The 17667-nt window shown below is 45.6% G+C and overlaps 1 protein-coding gene across 3 annotated transcripts in view; it reads left to right on the top strand.

Moving 5' to 3' along the window:
- The window catches only part of CUNH20orf194 (chromosome unknown C20orf194 homolog), a 151709-nt gene that overhangs the window by 118437 nt on the left and 15605 nt on the right, over positions 1-17667 (top strand). For all 3 annotated transcript variants that reach the window (XM_017504806.2, XM_017504805.2, XM_017504807.2), the window contains 3 exons: positions 2432-2557; positions 5220-5257; positions 14888-15023. In XM_017504806.2, coding sequence (XP_017360295.1) covers positions 2432-2557; positions 5220-5257; positions 14888-15023 — 300 coding nt within the window. The remainder of the gene's footprint in view (positions 1-2431; positions 2558-5219; positions 5258-14887; positions 15024-17667) is intronic.

Genomic DNA, 17667 nt, shown 5'->3' with positions numbered 1-17667 from the left:
AAAAAAAAAAAAAAAGGCTCTAGTAACTTGAGCATGGTGCTTCCTTCTGGGTGAGAGCTGCTCTTTCTGTGTGGAGGCATCACCCAGGATGATTATGGGGCTGGGGAGGGTGGGAGGTTCTAGCAAGGATTCCCTTAATGGATAGAGTGAATAGCCCAGGGCCTCCTCTCTTGAGGCAGTTCCCAGCTGCCTAGGCCCCATTTCCTTGATGAAATGAAATGCTTTGAAAACCTAGGAATTCCCCAGCTACCCTCTCTAAGGGAAATCCTGTTATATTAAAATGATTCCTCAAGCATGGCTTGTAAATCTTTTTCAGTCATCCTTTGCTACCCTAAGAAATGAGTCTCTTCCTTGTGTACCTGACATAAGAAAAAAAAGAAAAAAGAAAAAAAATAAATGAGTCTCTACTGCTTTACACTTCAGTCTCCTGTAGGCTATTTTATGTTTGCAATTTAAGTCTACAATCTGAGTGAGCACATGTTTCACATTAACCATAAGAATTAAATCCATTAACTCCATTAAACACCACCACAGAGGGATGTGGGGCAGCACACACACGCCAGCCCTGCTTACCAGGCATGCTTCTATATGGGCCTGGCAGTGCATGTTGTGGGTAGGACTCTCCTGGCATCCAGGCCCAGCCAGGCACTCAGTGGAAAGAGCCCCACATGGTCATACACACATGCCCAGGCAGGGGAGAAGCCCCACAGAAGAGAAGGCTGTGAGCAGAGGGCTGCCAGGCCCCCTGGAGGAATTCTAAGACCTAGTACACCCCATTCCTTACTGAAACACTGCTGGCTGATCATGACTCAGGAGAACCTTGGATGGGGTGGAATACTGTAGTCTGGGATAAAGCCAAGGGCCTTTTTACAGATAAGTTGTTCATAGGAACTCAAGAACAACTCAAGCAGGCTGTACTTGTCCACACCACCTCCAACACTGGCTTCCAGAGGGCTCAGGCTAAACCAGGCCCATGTGATCAGAAGGGCTTCCCGTTAGGTTTGACTTAGTTCCATAGAAACAAACCTTTTGGTAATAGGCTGGATCAATCAGGAAAGAGTTCTCCTCTACAAGGTGAAGAGACTAGGTGCCCTGTTGGAGTGGCCAGAGGCCTGCTCAGCGTTGAACATCCAGTTCATTTACCTACCCTGCTTTAGGCAGCAGAGATTACAGCACTCAACAACTACCTGACATTCTTATTATGGAGAGAGTAAACAAATAAATGAGAAAATAGGGTATAAGTAGCTGCTGATTGGTGCTTTGAAGAAACTTGGAGGAGGAGGCAGGGAATGCCATGAAGGGAGGGTTGCTGGATCACACAGGGTGTATGAAGTCAGAGAATGCACCCCATAAGATGCCACCTGAGCAGAGACCTGAAGGGAGAGAGAACAACCCATGCAGATACCTGAGGAAAAGAACATTCCAGGGAGACAAAGAATGCAGAGGTAGAAGTATGCCTGGCATGTTCAGAAAAGAGCCAGGAGGCCAAAGTGGCTGGATTAGGACAAGGGAAATGATGGTAGATAAAATTCTTCGCTACTCCGCAGGGGGTCAGGTCATAGAGGGCTACCCGGGCCATTGTCAGGGCTTTGGCTTTCACAGAATGAGATGGAAGCAGCCAGAGGGTTTTGAGCAGAGGAATGACTTGATCTGACTCTGGGTTTAGCATATCCCTCTGGCATCTGTGTTGAAAACAGATCAGAGAGAGGCAGGGACAGAAGCAGTGACAGCTGGGAGGTTGTTGGGGTAATCTAAGCAAGAGATGATAACAGTTTGGATCCAGTGGGAGCACGGGGGTGTAAGCAGTGATCTCTTCTCGTTATATTTTGAAGACAGAAAAAAATGGAGTAAAAGGAGACCAAAAAAAAATCTTTGAGCTTAGCATCTGAAAGAGTAGAGTCTATCTGCTGAAAAGGACAAGGAGTTTGGAGTTTGGAAAGAGTTCCAGGCAGGAAGTACCAACGTGAGCTGTATTTGATGTGGATGGGTCTGCTGACCTGGGTGGGCCTGGATGCAATCCCCCTTTCTCTCTTGCCTGTGTTCTGAGAAGTGGGAAGAAAGAAAGGAGCTACTAAAGAAAATAGGCAAGTGGCAGGAGCTCCTAACTTGATTAGAAAACAGGCCTTAGGACAATAGGTCCCACCCTCAGAGCTCCAGGGTCACCTGCAGGTTTCCTTTTGCCACTAGAGCAGGGTGGTTCTTCCACTCACTCTTGCACAGTTAGGAGGACTAATGGAACTTGGGAATGTAGAAACACTGTAGATTCCAGGGGCTGCGTGTCATGAAGTGGAGTGACACCAAGGGACCGGATTGCAGGCTCTTCTTTTGGTTTTCTTTCCATCCTTTTTCAGTCAGCCACTCAGCATTCCCCTCTTCCTCCACTTTGCAATGCCAGTCAGTAAACTAATCATTCCCTTTTTACCTTTCCCAGCTACACAGATGTTATTGATGTTGTCCAGGCCCTGCAGACCCACCCAGACTCAAATGTCAAGGCCTCCTTCACCATTGGTGCCATCACAGCATGTGTGGACCCCATGAGCTGCTACATGGAGCACAGGTAGATACAGGATGTGGTGTGTAAATGTACTGAAAGCAATTTTTTTCCACTCACCAGAAGGAGACACATCTTTTGGAATGCGTTAGTCACCTTGTGTGTAGTCAATGCTGTTCTTTTATTAGTGCTAGGTCCTCAGTTTTGGACTTGAAGCCAAAAAAGAGAGAGAAATTATGGAATACAAACTTGGCTTTTGTGAGGGAGAACTATTTCTGTTTAACAGTTAGTATATAATAAGGACTTACAAAATCTCTGTTAAATAAATGGGAGCTCCCGCTGGGCATGGTGGCTCACGCCTGTAATCCCAGCACTTTGGGAGGCTAACGCGGGTGGATCACTTCAGGTCGGGAGTTCAAGCCCAGCCTGACCAACATGGAGAAACCCCATCTCTACTAGAAATACAAAATTAGGGCACAGTGGCTTATGCCTATAATCCCAGCACACTTGGAAGATGGAAGGTTGGAGGATGCTTGCGACCAGCCTGGGAAACATAGCAAGACCCCATCTCTGCAAAAAAAAAAATTAATTAATTAATTAACAAGGTGTGGTAGTGAGCACCTGTAGTCCCAGCTACCTGGGAGTCTGAGGCTGGAGAATTGCTTGAGCCTGGCAGGTTGAGGTTGCAGTGAGCTGTGTTCACGCCAGTGCACTCCAACTTGGGCAACAAAGTGAGACCTTGTCTCAAAAAAAAGAGCTGACTTGCTTCACCAACTGAACAGTTGCTCCATTGTTTACATTTTTTTTAAGTAAAACTTTAAAAATTAAATAAGTAAATAAAAGAATACTTATTGTGCGACAGGCCTTCTCTGGACTGTGAGCACAGTGAAGTCAGTGAGTTCTGTTCTTGGGAGACTCTGGTGTGGATGTATCTTCCCTTGTTCCAGTCCCTTTGACCTTGCTCATAGCGCATGGGGTTTCCTCCTTGGAATTCTTTCAAAATTACAAGGGAGTCAGGTAAGAGAACGGGATCCACAGTCCAACCTGGTATTCACCCAGCTTGCTCATCCATTAAATTTGGTTTCAAATGGTATATGACTGGCTGTTGTCAAAAGTAAAATAAAAGGACAAATATTTGCTACCACCAAGGAAATTCCAGGAGAGAAATTCCCCCGGTGTTGTGAATATCATTAATACCTGCCAGCTAGACTAGCAGTCATTTAGAAGAGTGGTTGCAGCCAGCATCCCAATTGCCAGGGAAGAAAACACAGGACCTCTGTGGTGCCAAACAGACTTGGGTCCCTGCCTTAGCCCTGCTGTCTGCGAGACATTGAGCAAGCTTAGTGTGCTTAGCCAACTCATGCCTTTCATCTGTTACACACCTGAGGCACAGAGTGTACAGGACAACAGAGAAAGATCATGTTTGTGAGCTGCTTGCACAGTGCCTTACCCACAGAAGGAACTCCATAAAAGGCAGCTCTTCCCATTAGTGTTAGCTTTCTTCCCTCAGGCAGGCTTTATGATGTTTTAGGAGTTCTGAAGCCCTGTAAGAATACGAGTTTTTCTCTGGAGCCTACTGCAATGTTACAGTTGTTAAGTAACTCACACTTTGTTTCTGTTTTGAGACAGAGTCTCACTCTGGCTCTGTCACCCAGGCTGGAGTGCAGTGGCATGATGTTGGCTCACTGCAACCTCCTCCTCCTGGGTTCAAGCAATTCTCCTGCCTCAGCCTCCCGAGTAGCTGAGATTATAGGCGCACGCCACCATGCCTGCCTAATTTTTGTATTTTTAGTAGAGACAGGGTTTCACCATGTTGGTCAGGCCAGTCTCAAACTCCTGACCCCACCTCGGCCTCCCGAAGCACTGGGATTACAGGCATGAGCCACCATGTCCAGCTCGTAACTCACACTTGTTACCCCACCTCCTGCTTCACCTGTAATCCAGTTGGTCAGTTTCCTGCTTTTCATTCACCATTTGAGTTAAGAATGAGATTAAAGGCCGGGCGTGGTGGCTTACGCCTGTAATCCCAGCACTTTGGGAGGCCGAAGCAGGCAGATCACGAGGTCAAGAGATCTAGGCCATCCTGGCCAATACGGTGAAACCCCTTCTCTACTAAAAATACAAAAAAATTTAGCAGGGTGTGGTGGCATGTGCCTGTGGTCCCAGCTAAGGCGGAAGAATCGCTTGAACCCAGGAGGTGGAAGTTGCAGTGAGCTGAGATGGCACCACTGCACTCCAGCCTGGTAACAGAGCAAGACTCCGTCTCAAAAAAGAAAAAAAGAATGAGATTGAAGAGGGACTGAGATTCTAATGTGTACATAAAAAGAAGCATGGCAACTTTGGTATTAAAGGCTCCTGGTAGAGTTGGATGAGTATAATTCTTATTTTCCCTTGAAATATCCACTTTACTCAAAAACATGTGTCTTTCAAAAAAGACCAGCTCTTTCTCCATCTCCCATAGACCAAACAGCTGGTCCTGTCCGCAGTATCCCCTCCTCAACATTCCACTTAGAATTGGCCATGTAGGGACTTCTGTGGGGCTCCTGGCATGGGAAGCTTTGATGGAAAGCTGTGAAGTCCCGTGGCTATCCTTACTGCTCAGTGTTGTGGCCACTTGCCTCATCATGTGAGTCGGTTGCTTGTCAGTGATACTCCTGTTTGTATGGGAAATAATTAATGACAACTCTGAGATGAATGGCTTTTAAATATCTCCCCTTTTTTTCCCTAGATTTCTCTTTCCTAAATGTCTTGACCAGTGTTCACAAGGTAAGTAATATGCTTTATTTACAGCTTACATGCCTTGCAAGTTCCGTAGAATTCGTCAATAGACTGTTCTTTGTGCTCTTAACGTACGGTTCTGAAATCTAAAGCAAACAAAATTGGTCAGAAAAAACCTTTGACCTCTTTACTTTTACCATATTTGATAGGCATATTTATTCCAAGAGCTTGTCTCTAATGGCAACAAATTGCCACAGTAACACCTCTCCTGAGCTCAGCTTAAGTCACCCTGGCACTCCAGCTAATATTAGTGGACTGAGTAGGTATTCCTAGCCTCTGGATCAGCAAGATCTTGATTCACTTCTTCCCCAAGAGTGCCAAGTTTGGCCCAGCAGGTCCTGTCTTTCTTAATGTCGCCACCCCCATGCACACTGGAATTTTCCACATTTACTTAATAACGTTGAGAAAAATTCATCCATCCTGCAGGTTGAATTCAACCTTGCAATCCCCTGCTACCTTGGAACCCTGGAAGCAGCACTTTCTAATCATATTATCTGTGATGCTTGGAGATCCAGAATAAATTCTGAATTCCCTGCAGTGGTGATGAAATGCTCATTGTTATCAGGAGACATGCCTGGGGTCTGGGCTTCCGGAGCTAGTCCAGCAAGCAGAAATCAGATGGAAGAAAACAACTCAGTGTCCCCAGCACAGTTTCGCCCTGCTGATCATATTGCCGGTCCACAGGGAGCAGAGACAACAGAACATACCAGAGCTGTTGTCTTGGGAAACAGCTGAGCTTGTGCTGCCCAGGGCAGGAGGCTAGTCCCTGGAGGGAGGAATGTGTATGTTGGGCTGCTGTACCAGGTAGTCTCAGGTCCAGCTTTTAGAGTCACCACACCCCAGAAACAGGATGAAATGGAGATTGACTGGGTCCATCCACAGTATCCACTCCAGGTAGATTAAGGAGATTTTGTGGAGGTTGGGGGTCAATAGGATCTGGTAACATACTAGATGAGGGGCATCCGTTGGAAAAAGAGGTATCAGGGTGACTCCTAGGTTTCTAGCTTAGGAGATTAGGAAGGCTGGTGGTACCTGTCCTTGAAATAAAAAGCACAGGACAAAACATAGGTCCAGGAGATAACCAAGGAGGGCTGTCTCCTCCTAAGATACATATTTGGAAGTCATGGTCAAAGTTAATGGCATGGACTGTAGTCAGCCACTATCCAGGTGAAGAGCTGAAAAGATCAGAAGGCTAGAGATGGGGTGAGAGTGGGGGTTCCAGGACACCAAAAGAGGAAAAGCCGGGAAGAGCATTGCCTGAGACATCTAGAGTGCTTGGGGCTGTAAAAAGGAAGATGGCTAGAGGAGAATACTTCCAAGATTTGTCATTGCTGAATGATCGCTCCTCCTTATTTGCTGATGAGAAAGGCTGTGGGCTGCAAGGAGATACTAGGCTTGTTAGAGGGGACCCCTGAGAAGGAAGGGGTAGGGTCCAGAGCTCAGACTGGAAGTGAAGATTGGCTCAGAGAAGCAGTGTCTTCTTTGAAAATAGCTTTAGTTAGGAGCAGGTGAAGTTGAGAAAGTGTTTGCCTAGAGGGCAATACTGGCCAGCACATGTGCCTAGGACTTACTGACCTGTCCAGCCTCAGGCCCTGCCATATTCTTGTAAATGCTGGAGCCTTCTTATCCCTTCAGAGCCCCTTGTCCACCATGTGATGATTGGCACCCTAGTGCATCTCAGCTCCTTGGCATTCTTCCTCAGTGTCCCTCTTTTTTTTTGCATGAAGGACAAGCACAGATGGTAGGGCTTCCCTGGCAGAGAGCCTTGGGGAAGTGTTCTGTCTTCATCGTCACTGAATGAGGGGCAGCCCTGGGTTTGTCTCACAAGGGGAAAGCCCCTTTTAGTCTGAGCCCTTTAAGGCCAAGACATACTGCATTCTTTCTGACACTTGGGTAGGCATGTTTCATTTATACTGCCTGCCAACTCATTGTTCAAAGACAATGTGTGTTAAACTCTGTGCTTGTGTAGAGCTAGGGGTGTGATCAGATGTGGGCAGAGCACCTTCAGGCCACAAATGTTGTTTTTGGAACTTCTCCAAGGGGCTTTTGGAGTGATGGTGCCTTACTTTTGGGCCCATGGGACCCCTGTGGATTGACCTGACCAGGCTTACCATGGGCATGGGCTATCTGGGGAGGGAGGAGATAAAAGGCAAGCATTTCTTTTCTCCTTGGAGATTTGGTAGCTGGCTTGGAGGTGGCATCTGCCAGCATTAGACAAACACTTCATGTCCCGAGGGAGCATTTTGCCTCCCTTTTGCTCCTGTTCAGAGTCAGGCTACCTGATTCATAAGAGATTATTTTCGAATGGAAAAAGGACTCTGTTGCAGCCCCAAGACAATGTGTATTACAGAAATGAAAGGACTAAGTAACAATCTCTGCTTAAACAGCAAGTAAGACTCATAATGCTGGCTTGAAAGCAAAGTGGGAGGCCGGGCGCGGTGGCTCAAGCCTGTAATCCCAGCACTTTGGGAGGCCGAGGCGGGTGGATCACGAGGTCAAGAGATCGAGACCATCCTGGTCAACATGGTGAAACCCCATCTCTACTAAAACTACAAAAAATTAGCTGGGCATGGTGGCGCGTGCCTGTAATCCCAGCTACTCAGGAGGCTGAGGCAGGAGAATTGCTTGAACCCAGGAGGCAGAGGTTGCGGTGAGCCGAGGGTTGCGGTGAGCCGAGATCGCGCCATTGCACTCCAGCCTGGGTAACAAGAGCGAAACTCCATCCCAAGGAAAAAAAAAAAAAAAAAAACATCTCTAGAGTCCGGGTGCGGGGGCTCATGCCTATAATTCCAGCACTTTGGGAGACCGAGGCAGGTGGATCACAAGGTCAAAAGATCAAGACCATCCTTGTCAACAAGATGAAACCCCGTCTCTACTAAAAATACAAAAATTGGCTGGGCATGGTGGTGCACGCCTATAGTCCAGGCTACTCAGGAGGCTGAAGCAGGAGAATCACTTGAACCCAGGAGGCAGAGGTTGCGGTGAGCTGCGATCGTGACATTGCACTCCAGTCTGTGTAACAAGAGCAAAACTCCGTCTAAAAAAATAAATAAATAAAAAATAAAAACTTCTAGAAGAAGTCACTTTTGTTTTCTGCTGGTCTTCTGGAACACTTTACCTCAAACTGGGATGGTCAGCCAGACAATAGGGATGCTTATCTGCTCTTGGGACGAGTATAGGCCAGGTTGCCTGCTCACTCACAGCCCAGACTGGTGAGAACTTGGCCAAACCTGGGTGTCCACTCCTTGATACAGAACAGAAAGAAGCTCCTGGCCCAAACAAGGTGGAACTGCTCACTGTGGCCTGTTCACCCTGTGCTCCAGATAACTGCTGTACCTGTCTCACAGATGGCATTTCCTCTTGGCAGGTGGCAGTTTACATAGCTGGCCTAAGGAATGCTGGGGATAATCCTCTTGCTTGTTTCCCTATAAAGCAAAGCCCCTTTTCTGTGCCCAGTTCCTGACCTAGAATCCCAGCCCCACAAGGTTTATCCAGATGGTACATGTGCAGCAGACAGGACTTTGTACAAGGTGTGTCTGTCAGAGACCCAGATCCCAGCCTTTTCTTGGGCAGGCCAGGCCTGTGCTCATGACCCTGGTGTACCACCATCACTCATATGGCCACATGTGGACCAATCTCTTCTTTTACATGAGTAAGGATTTCAGAAATCAATACCAATCTGACTCTTTTGTTTCTTTTGCCCAAAAAGATACCAAACAGAGTCCCAGGGCATTTATAGATCTTCCCTCAGCCTTTGCTGGCTCTTCACTGCCAGAGCCACCAGACTGTTCTTGTCTTCCACCCCGGGAATCTGGCAGGCCCTTTGTAGGATCTGGCTCCCATATCTGCCATCTCCAGAATGTGCTGAGCCTTCTAAGATCCTACTTGCCTCCCCACTGTGCCACGTTTTGGGCTTTGCGTTACTCATTTTCCAGAGGCCCCACTTTCTGTGGCTGCACCAGGGCATGGGATTCTGGCATCAAGTTCTCCAGGCTGGCTTTGCTGCCTCATCTGCAGCCTCCAGGGTGCACTGCAGAGTGACCTTTCCAAAAGGCCATGTGAACACAGATACTACCACAGACTAGAGGCAGGGTGCCCGGAGTCCTGGAATCTGCCTTCAAATTATTGTTTGCCCCACATGCAAACCACCAGTGTCACCTTGGTTAGGAGGTTTTTCTGTTGCTGGTTTAGGAGTTCCATCTTAAAGCTTCTTAACAGAAAGGGTACGTGAGGAACGTTTTTAAAATAGAATAAACAAGATGCTGATGAATTCTTCATTTGAATTGGTTTAGTAATGTGCTGTTACCACCATTAGGTCAAAGAAAAGTGAGCCGGGCGTAGTGGCTCATGCCTGTATTCACAGCACTTTGGGAGACCAAGGCGGGTGAATCTCTTGAGCTCAGGAGTTCAGGACCACCCTGGGCAACATGGCAAAACCCTGTCTCTACAAAGAATACGAAAACTAGCTGAGAGTGGTACCACATGCCTGTAGTCCCAGCTACTTGGGAGACTAAGGTGAGAGGATCACTTGAGCCCCAGAAGCGGAGGTTGCAGTGAACCAAGATTGTGCCACTGCACTCCAGGCTTGGGTACTACAGCGAGACTCTGTCTCAAAAAAGGGGGAAAAAAAAGAAAAGAAAACATGATTCTGTATATTCCTGCATATTTGTGCATGCATGCATAGACCATCTGAGGAAGTATACCCAAACAATAGTTATCAGTGGTTGCCTCTGAGAGGAGAACTGGGCTTGGTGAGCCCCAAGAGGAGGGAAGAGGGAGGTTTTTACTAATAGATGCCTCAGCAGAGTAGGTCTTATGTCTCAGAACCAAGAAATGGATAGATCGAAGATGGTCCATAAGCACTTAGGAAGCAGCTTCTGTGCTTAGCAGGTGAGCCCTAACTCCTGACAGTCTTTGGCCCCCGGCACATAGCTTAGCCTTTGTTTGGGCCCTTTCCCTGGTCTTGAATGGAATGCATCCAGATGAATTTGTGAGGTTAGATTCAGTCTTGAGAATTTTGGAAGACTTTTTTCACAGATGTTACTGGTAAGAGGAAGGAAGAGACTAGAGGCAGGGGTCAGGGGTCCTGGAATCTGCCCTCAAACTATTGCTTGCCCCTCGTCTAAACTGTGAGTGTAGCAGCCTTGGCTGGTGGAAATGGTATGACTTAGTTTTTCAATTTTTGTTTTGTTTTGTTTTGTTTTGAGAAGTAGTCTCGCTCTGTTGCCCAGGCTGGAGTGCGATGGCACACTCTTGGCTCACCACAACCTCCGTCTCCCAGGTTCAAGCAATTCTTCTGCCTCAGCCTCCCAAGTAGCTGGGATTATAGGTGCACGCCACCACGCCCAGCTAATTTTTGTTTTTTTAGGTAGAGACCGGGTTTCATCATGTTGGTCAGGCTGGTCTTGAACCCCTGACCTAGTGATCTGCCTGCTTCAGCCTCCTAAAGTGCTGGGATTACAGACATGAGCCACCGCGCCCGGCTTGTTTTCCAGTGGTTTATACGGCCAAGACCCAAATGCCACAGCCACTGTCTGACAGGCCCCTCGATGTACAAGAAGTCCCATTCTCAGGCTGATGCTCAGCTGACAATGCTGACAGTAATAGTGGTGGAGATGATAGATTGTATTCGGTGGATTCTTACTCTCTGTAGGCCCTATGATAAACCTAGGTTTTATTGGTAACCTAGAGTGATGTGTTAGAGTTCCCACCTTACAGAGGAAGATATTTGTGCTCAGAAAGAAAGTAGAGCAATTTGTATAGTGTCACCCATTAGTAATCAGTGGAGGTCAAAATTCAAACTCAGATTTACCTGGCTCTAAATGACTTAGTCTTTACCTTATGCTAGCTTTTCCCATAGAGGAAGAAGATAACAATGTAAGGCTGGGCACAGTGGCTCACACCTGTAATACCAGCACTTTGGGAGGCTGAGGTGGGCGGATTACTTGAGGTTGTGAGTTCAAGACCAGACTGACCAACATGGAGAAATCCTCTCTCTACTAAAAATACAAAATTAGCCAGGCATGGTGGTACCTCATTCCAGCTACTCGGGAGGCTGAGGCAGGAGAATCGCTTGAACCAAGGAGGCTGAGGTTGCAGTGAGCTGAGGTCACGCCATTGCACTCCAGCCTGATTAACACGAGCTAAACTCCGTCTCAAAAATAAAAATAAGAATATTGTAAGTCCAGGCCAGGTGCAGTGGCTCATGCCTATAATCCCAGCACTTTGGGAGGCCGAGGCAGGCAGATCACCTGAGGTCAGGAATTCAAGACTAGTGTGGCCAACATGGTGAAACCATCTCTACTAAAAACACAAAACTTAGCCAGGCGCAGTGGCATGCGCCTGTAATCCCAGCTACTTGGGAGGCCGAGGCAGGAGAATTGCTTGAACCTGGGAGGCGGAGGTTGCAGTGAGCCAAGATCATGCCACTGCACTCCAGCTTGGGTGACAGAGTGAGACTCTGTCTCAAAAAAAAAAAAAAAAAAAGGATATAAGTCTTATGTTTTAAGTGCCACCTGTGTTATTCAAAATAACTTTCTTTTTTTTTTTTAAGTTCAAAGAAGGGGAGAGAGTAGGGTGGCATGAGGGGAGGACTAGGATGGTAAGATGTTAAAGGTTTGAAGGAAGATGTAAGCTTTAACAAAATTAAAAAGTAAAGGGAGTAAGTTGGGCAGGGGGGAAGGTGCAGAACAGTGTAATGTGCCACTACTTGTGGAAAAAATTAGTCAGCACTTTTGTATATACTCAGCAGATCTTCCAGAAGAGGTAAGAATCTGATAACTATAGTTGCCTCCAGGGAAGGGAATTTAGGTATCTGGAGAGGAAAGGAATTATTTTCTTTGTGAACCCTTCTGATATAGATTAGATGTTTGTCCCCTCCAAATCTCATGTTGAAATGTAATCCCCAGTGTTAAAGGTGGGGCCTAGTGGGAAGTATTTGGGTCATGGGGGCAGATCCCTCGTGAGTGGCTTGGTGCTGTCTTTTTGATAGTGAGTTCTTACTGTCAGTTCACAGGAGATCTGGTTGTTTAAAGAGTGTGGCATCTTCCTCACCCCTTCTTGCTCCTGCCCTCACCATGTGCTGTGCTGGCTCCTAGGACTTCCACTGTGATCTTAAGCTTCCTGAGGCCTTCTCAGAAGCCGATGCCAGCACCATGCTTTATGGAAAGCCTGCAGAACCTTTAGCCTCTTTTCTTTATAAATTACTCAGTTTCAGGTGTTTCTTTCTTTTTTTTTTTTTAAAGACGGGGTTTCACCATGTTGGTCAGGCTGGTCTTGAACTCCCGACCTCAGGTGATCCACCCGCCTTGGCCTCCAAAGTGCTTGGATTACAGGCATGAGCCACCATGCCCAGCCATCAGGTGTTTCTTTACAGCAGCCCCTAAACAGCCTAACAACCCAACATACTTTCTATATGTTGTGAGTTTTGCCCTCGATAACTGAATACAGCTAATTTTTTTTTTTAACTAAACACTTGGCTGGAGTGCATAGTATCAGTATAGAGTCTTCCTTACTGAATATTCATTATTTAGGATTCTGCAATTACAGGGTCACTTAGGAAAGCAGAAATCTCCATAATTTAGAGATACTCACTTAAGAACTAATTGTTTATAAAACTACTCTAGTAGTAAAAGGGTTGGATCACAGCATTGACTCTTTTTAAGTCTAGAATTAATACCACCTGTGAGAATTCCATTATGCAATAGAATAAAGTGTTGAAAATGTGTGTGAAATTATATTTTACAAAAAATTAGCAGAGGAGAGATACTCTCTACATATTTCAGAATGGGAGATTGATAAAGTGTAAAGCTATTAAATCAAGTTATAAAGGGTTAACTATACTCTTTAAAGATATAAAAGTGACCACTACAGTAGCTAAAAATCTAATGAGAGTGTGGTAGCTCACACCCATAATCCCAGGACTTTGGGAGACCAAGGCATGAGGATCACTTGAGCCCAGGAGTCTGAGACCAGCCTGGGCAACAAAGTGAGACCCTGTATCTATAAAAAATTAGCCAAGCATGGTGGCGTGCACACCTTTGGTCCCATCTACATAGGAGGCTGAGGCAGGAGGATTGCTTGAGCCCTGGAGGTTAAGGGTGCAGTGAGCCATGTTCATGCCACTATACTCTAGCCTGGGTGACAGAGCAATACACTATCCCAAAAAGAAAAAAACAAGAAATATATGTAATATGTAGAGTTATTTTGGTTCCTGATTTTAAAAATGTTAACTATAAGAAAACACTTATAAGACAGAGAAATTTGAACACAGACTAGATTTTTTTATATTAAGGAATTCATTGTTAATATTTTAGAGTCCTTGTATTATAGAAATACATGCCAAAGTATTTTTGTTTGAAATAATTGGATGTCTGGAATTAACTTCACAATCATACAGCAGGGAGAGCTGGGCATGAGCTGGGTTGAGTGTAGATGAAAGACAATTAGCTGAGTGTTGGTAGTTCTGGAGCCAGGGGACAGGAGTTCATTCTACTATTTTTCTAGTTTTGTATATGTCTGAAAGTTTCTATAATATTAAGTAAGTAAAAATTATTGAATAACAAAAATGTAAAATGAATGATCTTATGGCAGAACTGGTATATATGCTATGGTTATAACTGTGTTAAAATAGGAATGAATATGGAAGGGGTATTATAATTATCTTGGGGTGGTGAAGTGTGGTAGCTTTCCTGATTTCCAATTCTCTGTAGTCCTGTGAATTTTACTTCTGTATTTTCAGAAAATACAGAAGTAAAGTTGGGAGTGATCATGGCCCACCCGCAACCTCTTCTTACATGGGCCATCCTTTCCTACCATGTTACCATGTAAAACCTGTTAGCATTTATCTTGGAATCATATGATTCCCTGTGCACAGTGTCTTGGCTGTGCACTCTTTGAGAATATAATGAATAGCCCCTGACATATGGTCAGTTTTTTATAACTATCTGTGTTCTGAACTGGTGTAGGTAAGTGGCACCAATACCTGATGATGTTAAATACAGGGAGTGTGGAATGGCCCTCTGACTAAGAACTCCAAGTATCGGCCAAATACCAGAATTAAAATGATAGAGGAGGCTAGGCACGGTGGCTTACGCCTGTAATCCGAGCACTTTGGGAGGCCGAGTTGGGCAGATCACCTGAGGTCAGGAGTTCGAGACCAGCCTGGCCAACATGGTGAAACCCCGTCTCTAAAATACAAAAATTAGCAGGATGTGGTGGTGCATACCTGTACTCCCAGTTATTCGGAAGGCTGAGGCAGGAGAATTGCTTGAACACAGGACGCAGAGGTTGCAGTGAGCCAAGATTGCGCCACTGCACTCCAACCTGGGCGACAGAGCCAGAGTGAGACTCCTTCTCAAAAAGAAAAGGTAGAGGAAGTTAGGAGATTAGGAAGTAAGGCAACTACAGACTTGAAGCTGTTCATTCCAAGAGGTGACAGTGCCGGGACGGGGGAAGAGAGTGATAGCTGTGTATGTTGGTGTTGGGGTGTAAGCGTTGTCTACATTAGGAGACTACTGGAAGGCATGATTAGGGAAAGGAGCAAGGGCCCACATTTGTGTGAGCCCTCATCCCTAACCGGAACTGTGAAGGCTAAACTATACTTGGTTTTATTCCCAGGCCTGGTGAGTAACGTGGTATTCACCAGTCACACCACGGAGCAGCGGCATCCCCTCCTTGTTCAGCTGCAGAGCCTCATCAGGGCTGCCAATCCTGCTGCAGCCTTCATTCTTGCAGAAAATGGGATTGTTACCAGGTAATCTATACATTCACTCTGCAAGACCAGTTGCTTTCTCACACAGTACTCAGTGGCCCACAGAGTCTTTCTACTGTATCTAAAACCTGAACATTTATAGAAGTCAGTTTTTGAGCCAGGTACAGTGGCATGTACCTATAGCCCCAGTTACTCTACTAAAAATACAAAATTAGCCAGGTGTGGTGGCACATGCCTATAATCCCAGCTACTCAGGAGGCTGAGATAGGAAAATTGCTTGAACCCAGGAGGCAGAGGTTGCAGTGTGCCGAGATTATGCCATTACACTGCAGCCTGGGCAACAAGTGTGAAATTTGGTCTCAAAAAAAAAAAAAAAAGGCAGGCTGAGTGCCATGGCTCACATCTGAAATCCCAGCACTTTGGGAGGCCAAGGTGGGAGGATTACTTGAGCCAATAGTTAGAGGCTGCAGTAAGATATGATTGTGTTGCTGCACTTCACAGCCTGAGCAAGAGAGCAAGACCCCATCTCTTTTTTTGTATTTTTAGCAGAGACGGGGTTTCTCAATGTTGGTCAGGCTGGTGCCTCGGCCTCCCAAAGTGCTGGGATTATAGGCGTGAGCCACCGTGCCCGGCCAATCCCATCTCTTAAAAAAAAAAAAAAAAAAGCAGACTGAGCACAATGGCTCATGCCTGTAATCTCAGCACTTTGGGTGACTGAGGTGGGAGGATCACTTGAGTCAGGAGTTTGAGACCAGCCTGGACAATATAGTGAGAACCCATCTCAAAAAAGAAAAAATATATTGGAAAAAAAAAAAAGCCAGTTTTTGAAGTGCTTTTGATGCTCTGTAAAAATCTCTAAGAAGACCCCATCCTGTACTGTTTGGAGGCATTTTGTTTTGATGCATTCACATTCTCATCCACTGAAGGATGGTAGCCAAGATTGTCTGAACATCTTTGTATTAAGGTGTTAGAGAAATGGCACAGAGAATGTAGAGAAGGGTCAGGTGTGGTGGCTCAACCTGTAATCCCAGCACTTGGGGAGCCCAAAACTCCTTGAAAGAGTTCAAGACCAGCCTGGGTAGGGGCCGGGCGTGGTGGCTCACACCTGGAAGCACTTTGGAGGCCAAGGCAGGCAGATCACCTGAGGTGGGGAGTTCAAGACCAGCCTGACCAACATGTTGAAACCCCATCTTAAAAAAGAAAAAAAAAGACCAGCCTGGGTAAAATAGTGATACCCTGTCTCTACCAAAACAGTTTTTTTTAAATCAGCCAGCATGGTGGTGCATGTCTGTAGTCTCAGCTACTCAAGGAGCTTGGACAGGATGATTGCCTAAGCCTAGAAGTTTAGGGCTACAGATAGCCATGATCACAACATTGCACTCCAGCCTGGGTGAAGTAGTGAGACTTTGTCTCTTAAAAAAAAAAAAGGTAACATATTATCACTTTACTTCATGAACTTAGGTTCAATTTACAACTAAAAATAGAGAATTAGTGATTTTGTATGTGTATACCCATATACAAAGAGAAAACACATGGTTAGCCATTTTGTTTGCTCAATTCAGATAAAAGGTTATATACCTTTTTATGTAGTTTTGACTTTTGAACTATGTAAATATTTTATCTATTCAAAAATTAAATCAAGGAGGGGAAAAAACTAAATTAAATATAAACCAAGAAAAATGAATCTGTATATCAAAGTAATAACGACCACACAAAAAAAGTAATTCAAGTAACTTTTGAACATAATCCTCTGCTGGAACCCTGGTTCTAAACAACATCACTGATTGAAGAGAGGAGATTATAAATATGAAATAAAGATGAAGAAAAACCTTCAAATACTTATTTTACTTTATTTTATTTTTGAGACAGACTCTTGCTCCGTAACCCAGGCTAGAGTGCAGTGGCATGACCTCAACTAACTGCAACCTCCACCTCCTAGATTCAAGTGATTCTCCTGCCTCAGCCTCTCAAGTAGCTCGGATTACAGGTGCACAGCACCATGCCCAGCTAATTTTTCTACTTTTAGTAGCAATAGGCTGGTGTTGAACTCCTGGCCTCAAGTGATCCACCCACCTCAGCCTCCCAAAGATTAAATATTGATTTGAATTGGAGATTCAATATAAATTCATTATTTTTAAAAATGTATATTTCCTAGCACTTTCCTTTGAAAGGGACCAGAATAGTAATAGCACAGTCGCAGCAAATACCCTTACCTTTGTATCTTGGTTTCTAAGTACCAGTCCCCACTACAAGGTATCAAGACTCCATGGATAATTAGCTGACTGCCTGCCTAGGTCAAGGAAAGTACAAGGTGAGCCTGGTCCATTTTATGCCAGTAAACCAAGGAAGTACACAAAGATTAGTGAAGATGTGTCAGAAGGATACAGGAACTCAAGAAGTTCCTGCTAGTCAGTCAGGCCCGGCGCAGTGGCTCACGCCTGTAATCCCAGCACTTTTGGAGGCCAAGTTGGGCGGATCACCTGAGGTCAGGAGTTCAAGACCAGCCTGGCCAAAGTGGTGAAATCCCATCGCTACTAAAAATATAAAAATTAGCTGGGTGTGGTGAAGGGCGCCTCTAATCCCAGCTACTCAGGAGGATAAGGCAGGAGAATCGTTTGAACCTGGGAGGTGGAGGTTGCAGTGAGTGGAGATTGCGCCATTGCACTCCGGCCTAGGCCACAGAGCA

Source organism: Cebus imitator, unplaced genomic scaffold (genome assembly GCF_001604975.1).
Source record: "Cebus imitator isolate Cc_AM_T3 unplaced genomic scaffold, Cebus_imitator-1.0 Scaffold328, whole genome shotgun sequence".
In the NCBI taxonomy this organism is placed as follows: domain Eukaryota; kingdom Metazoa; phylum Chordata; class Mammalia; order Primates; family Cebidae; genus Cebus; species Cebus imitator.
Note: the sequence above shows the minus strand (reverse complement) of the source record. Positions and strands in the feature narration are given on the sequence as shown.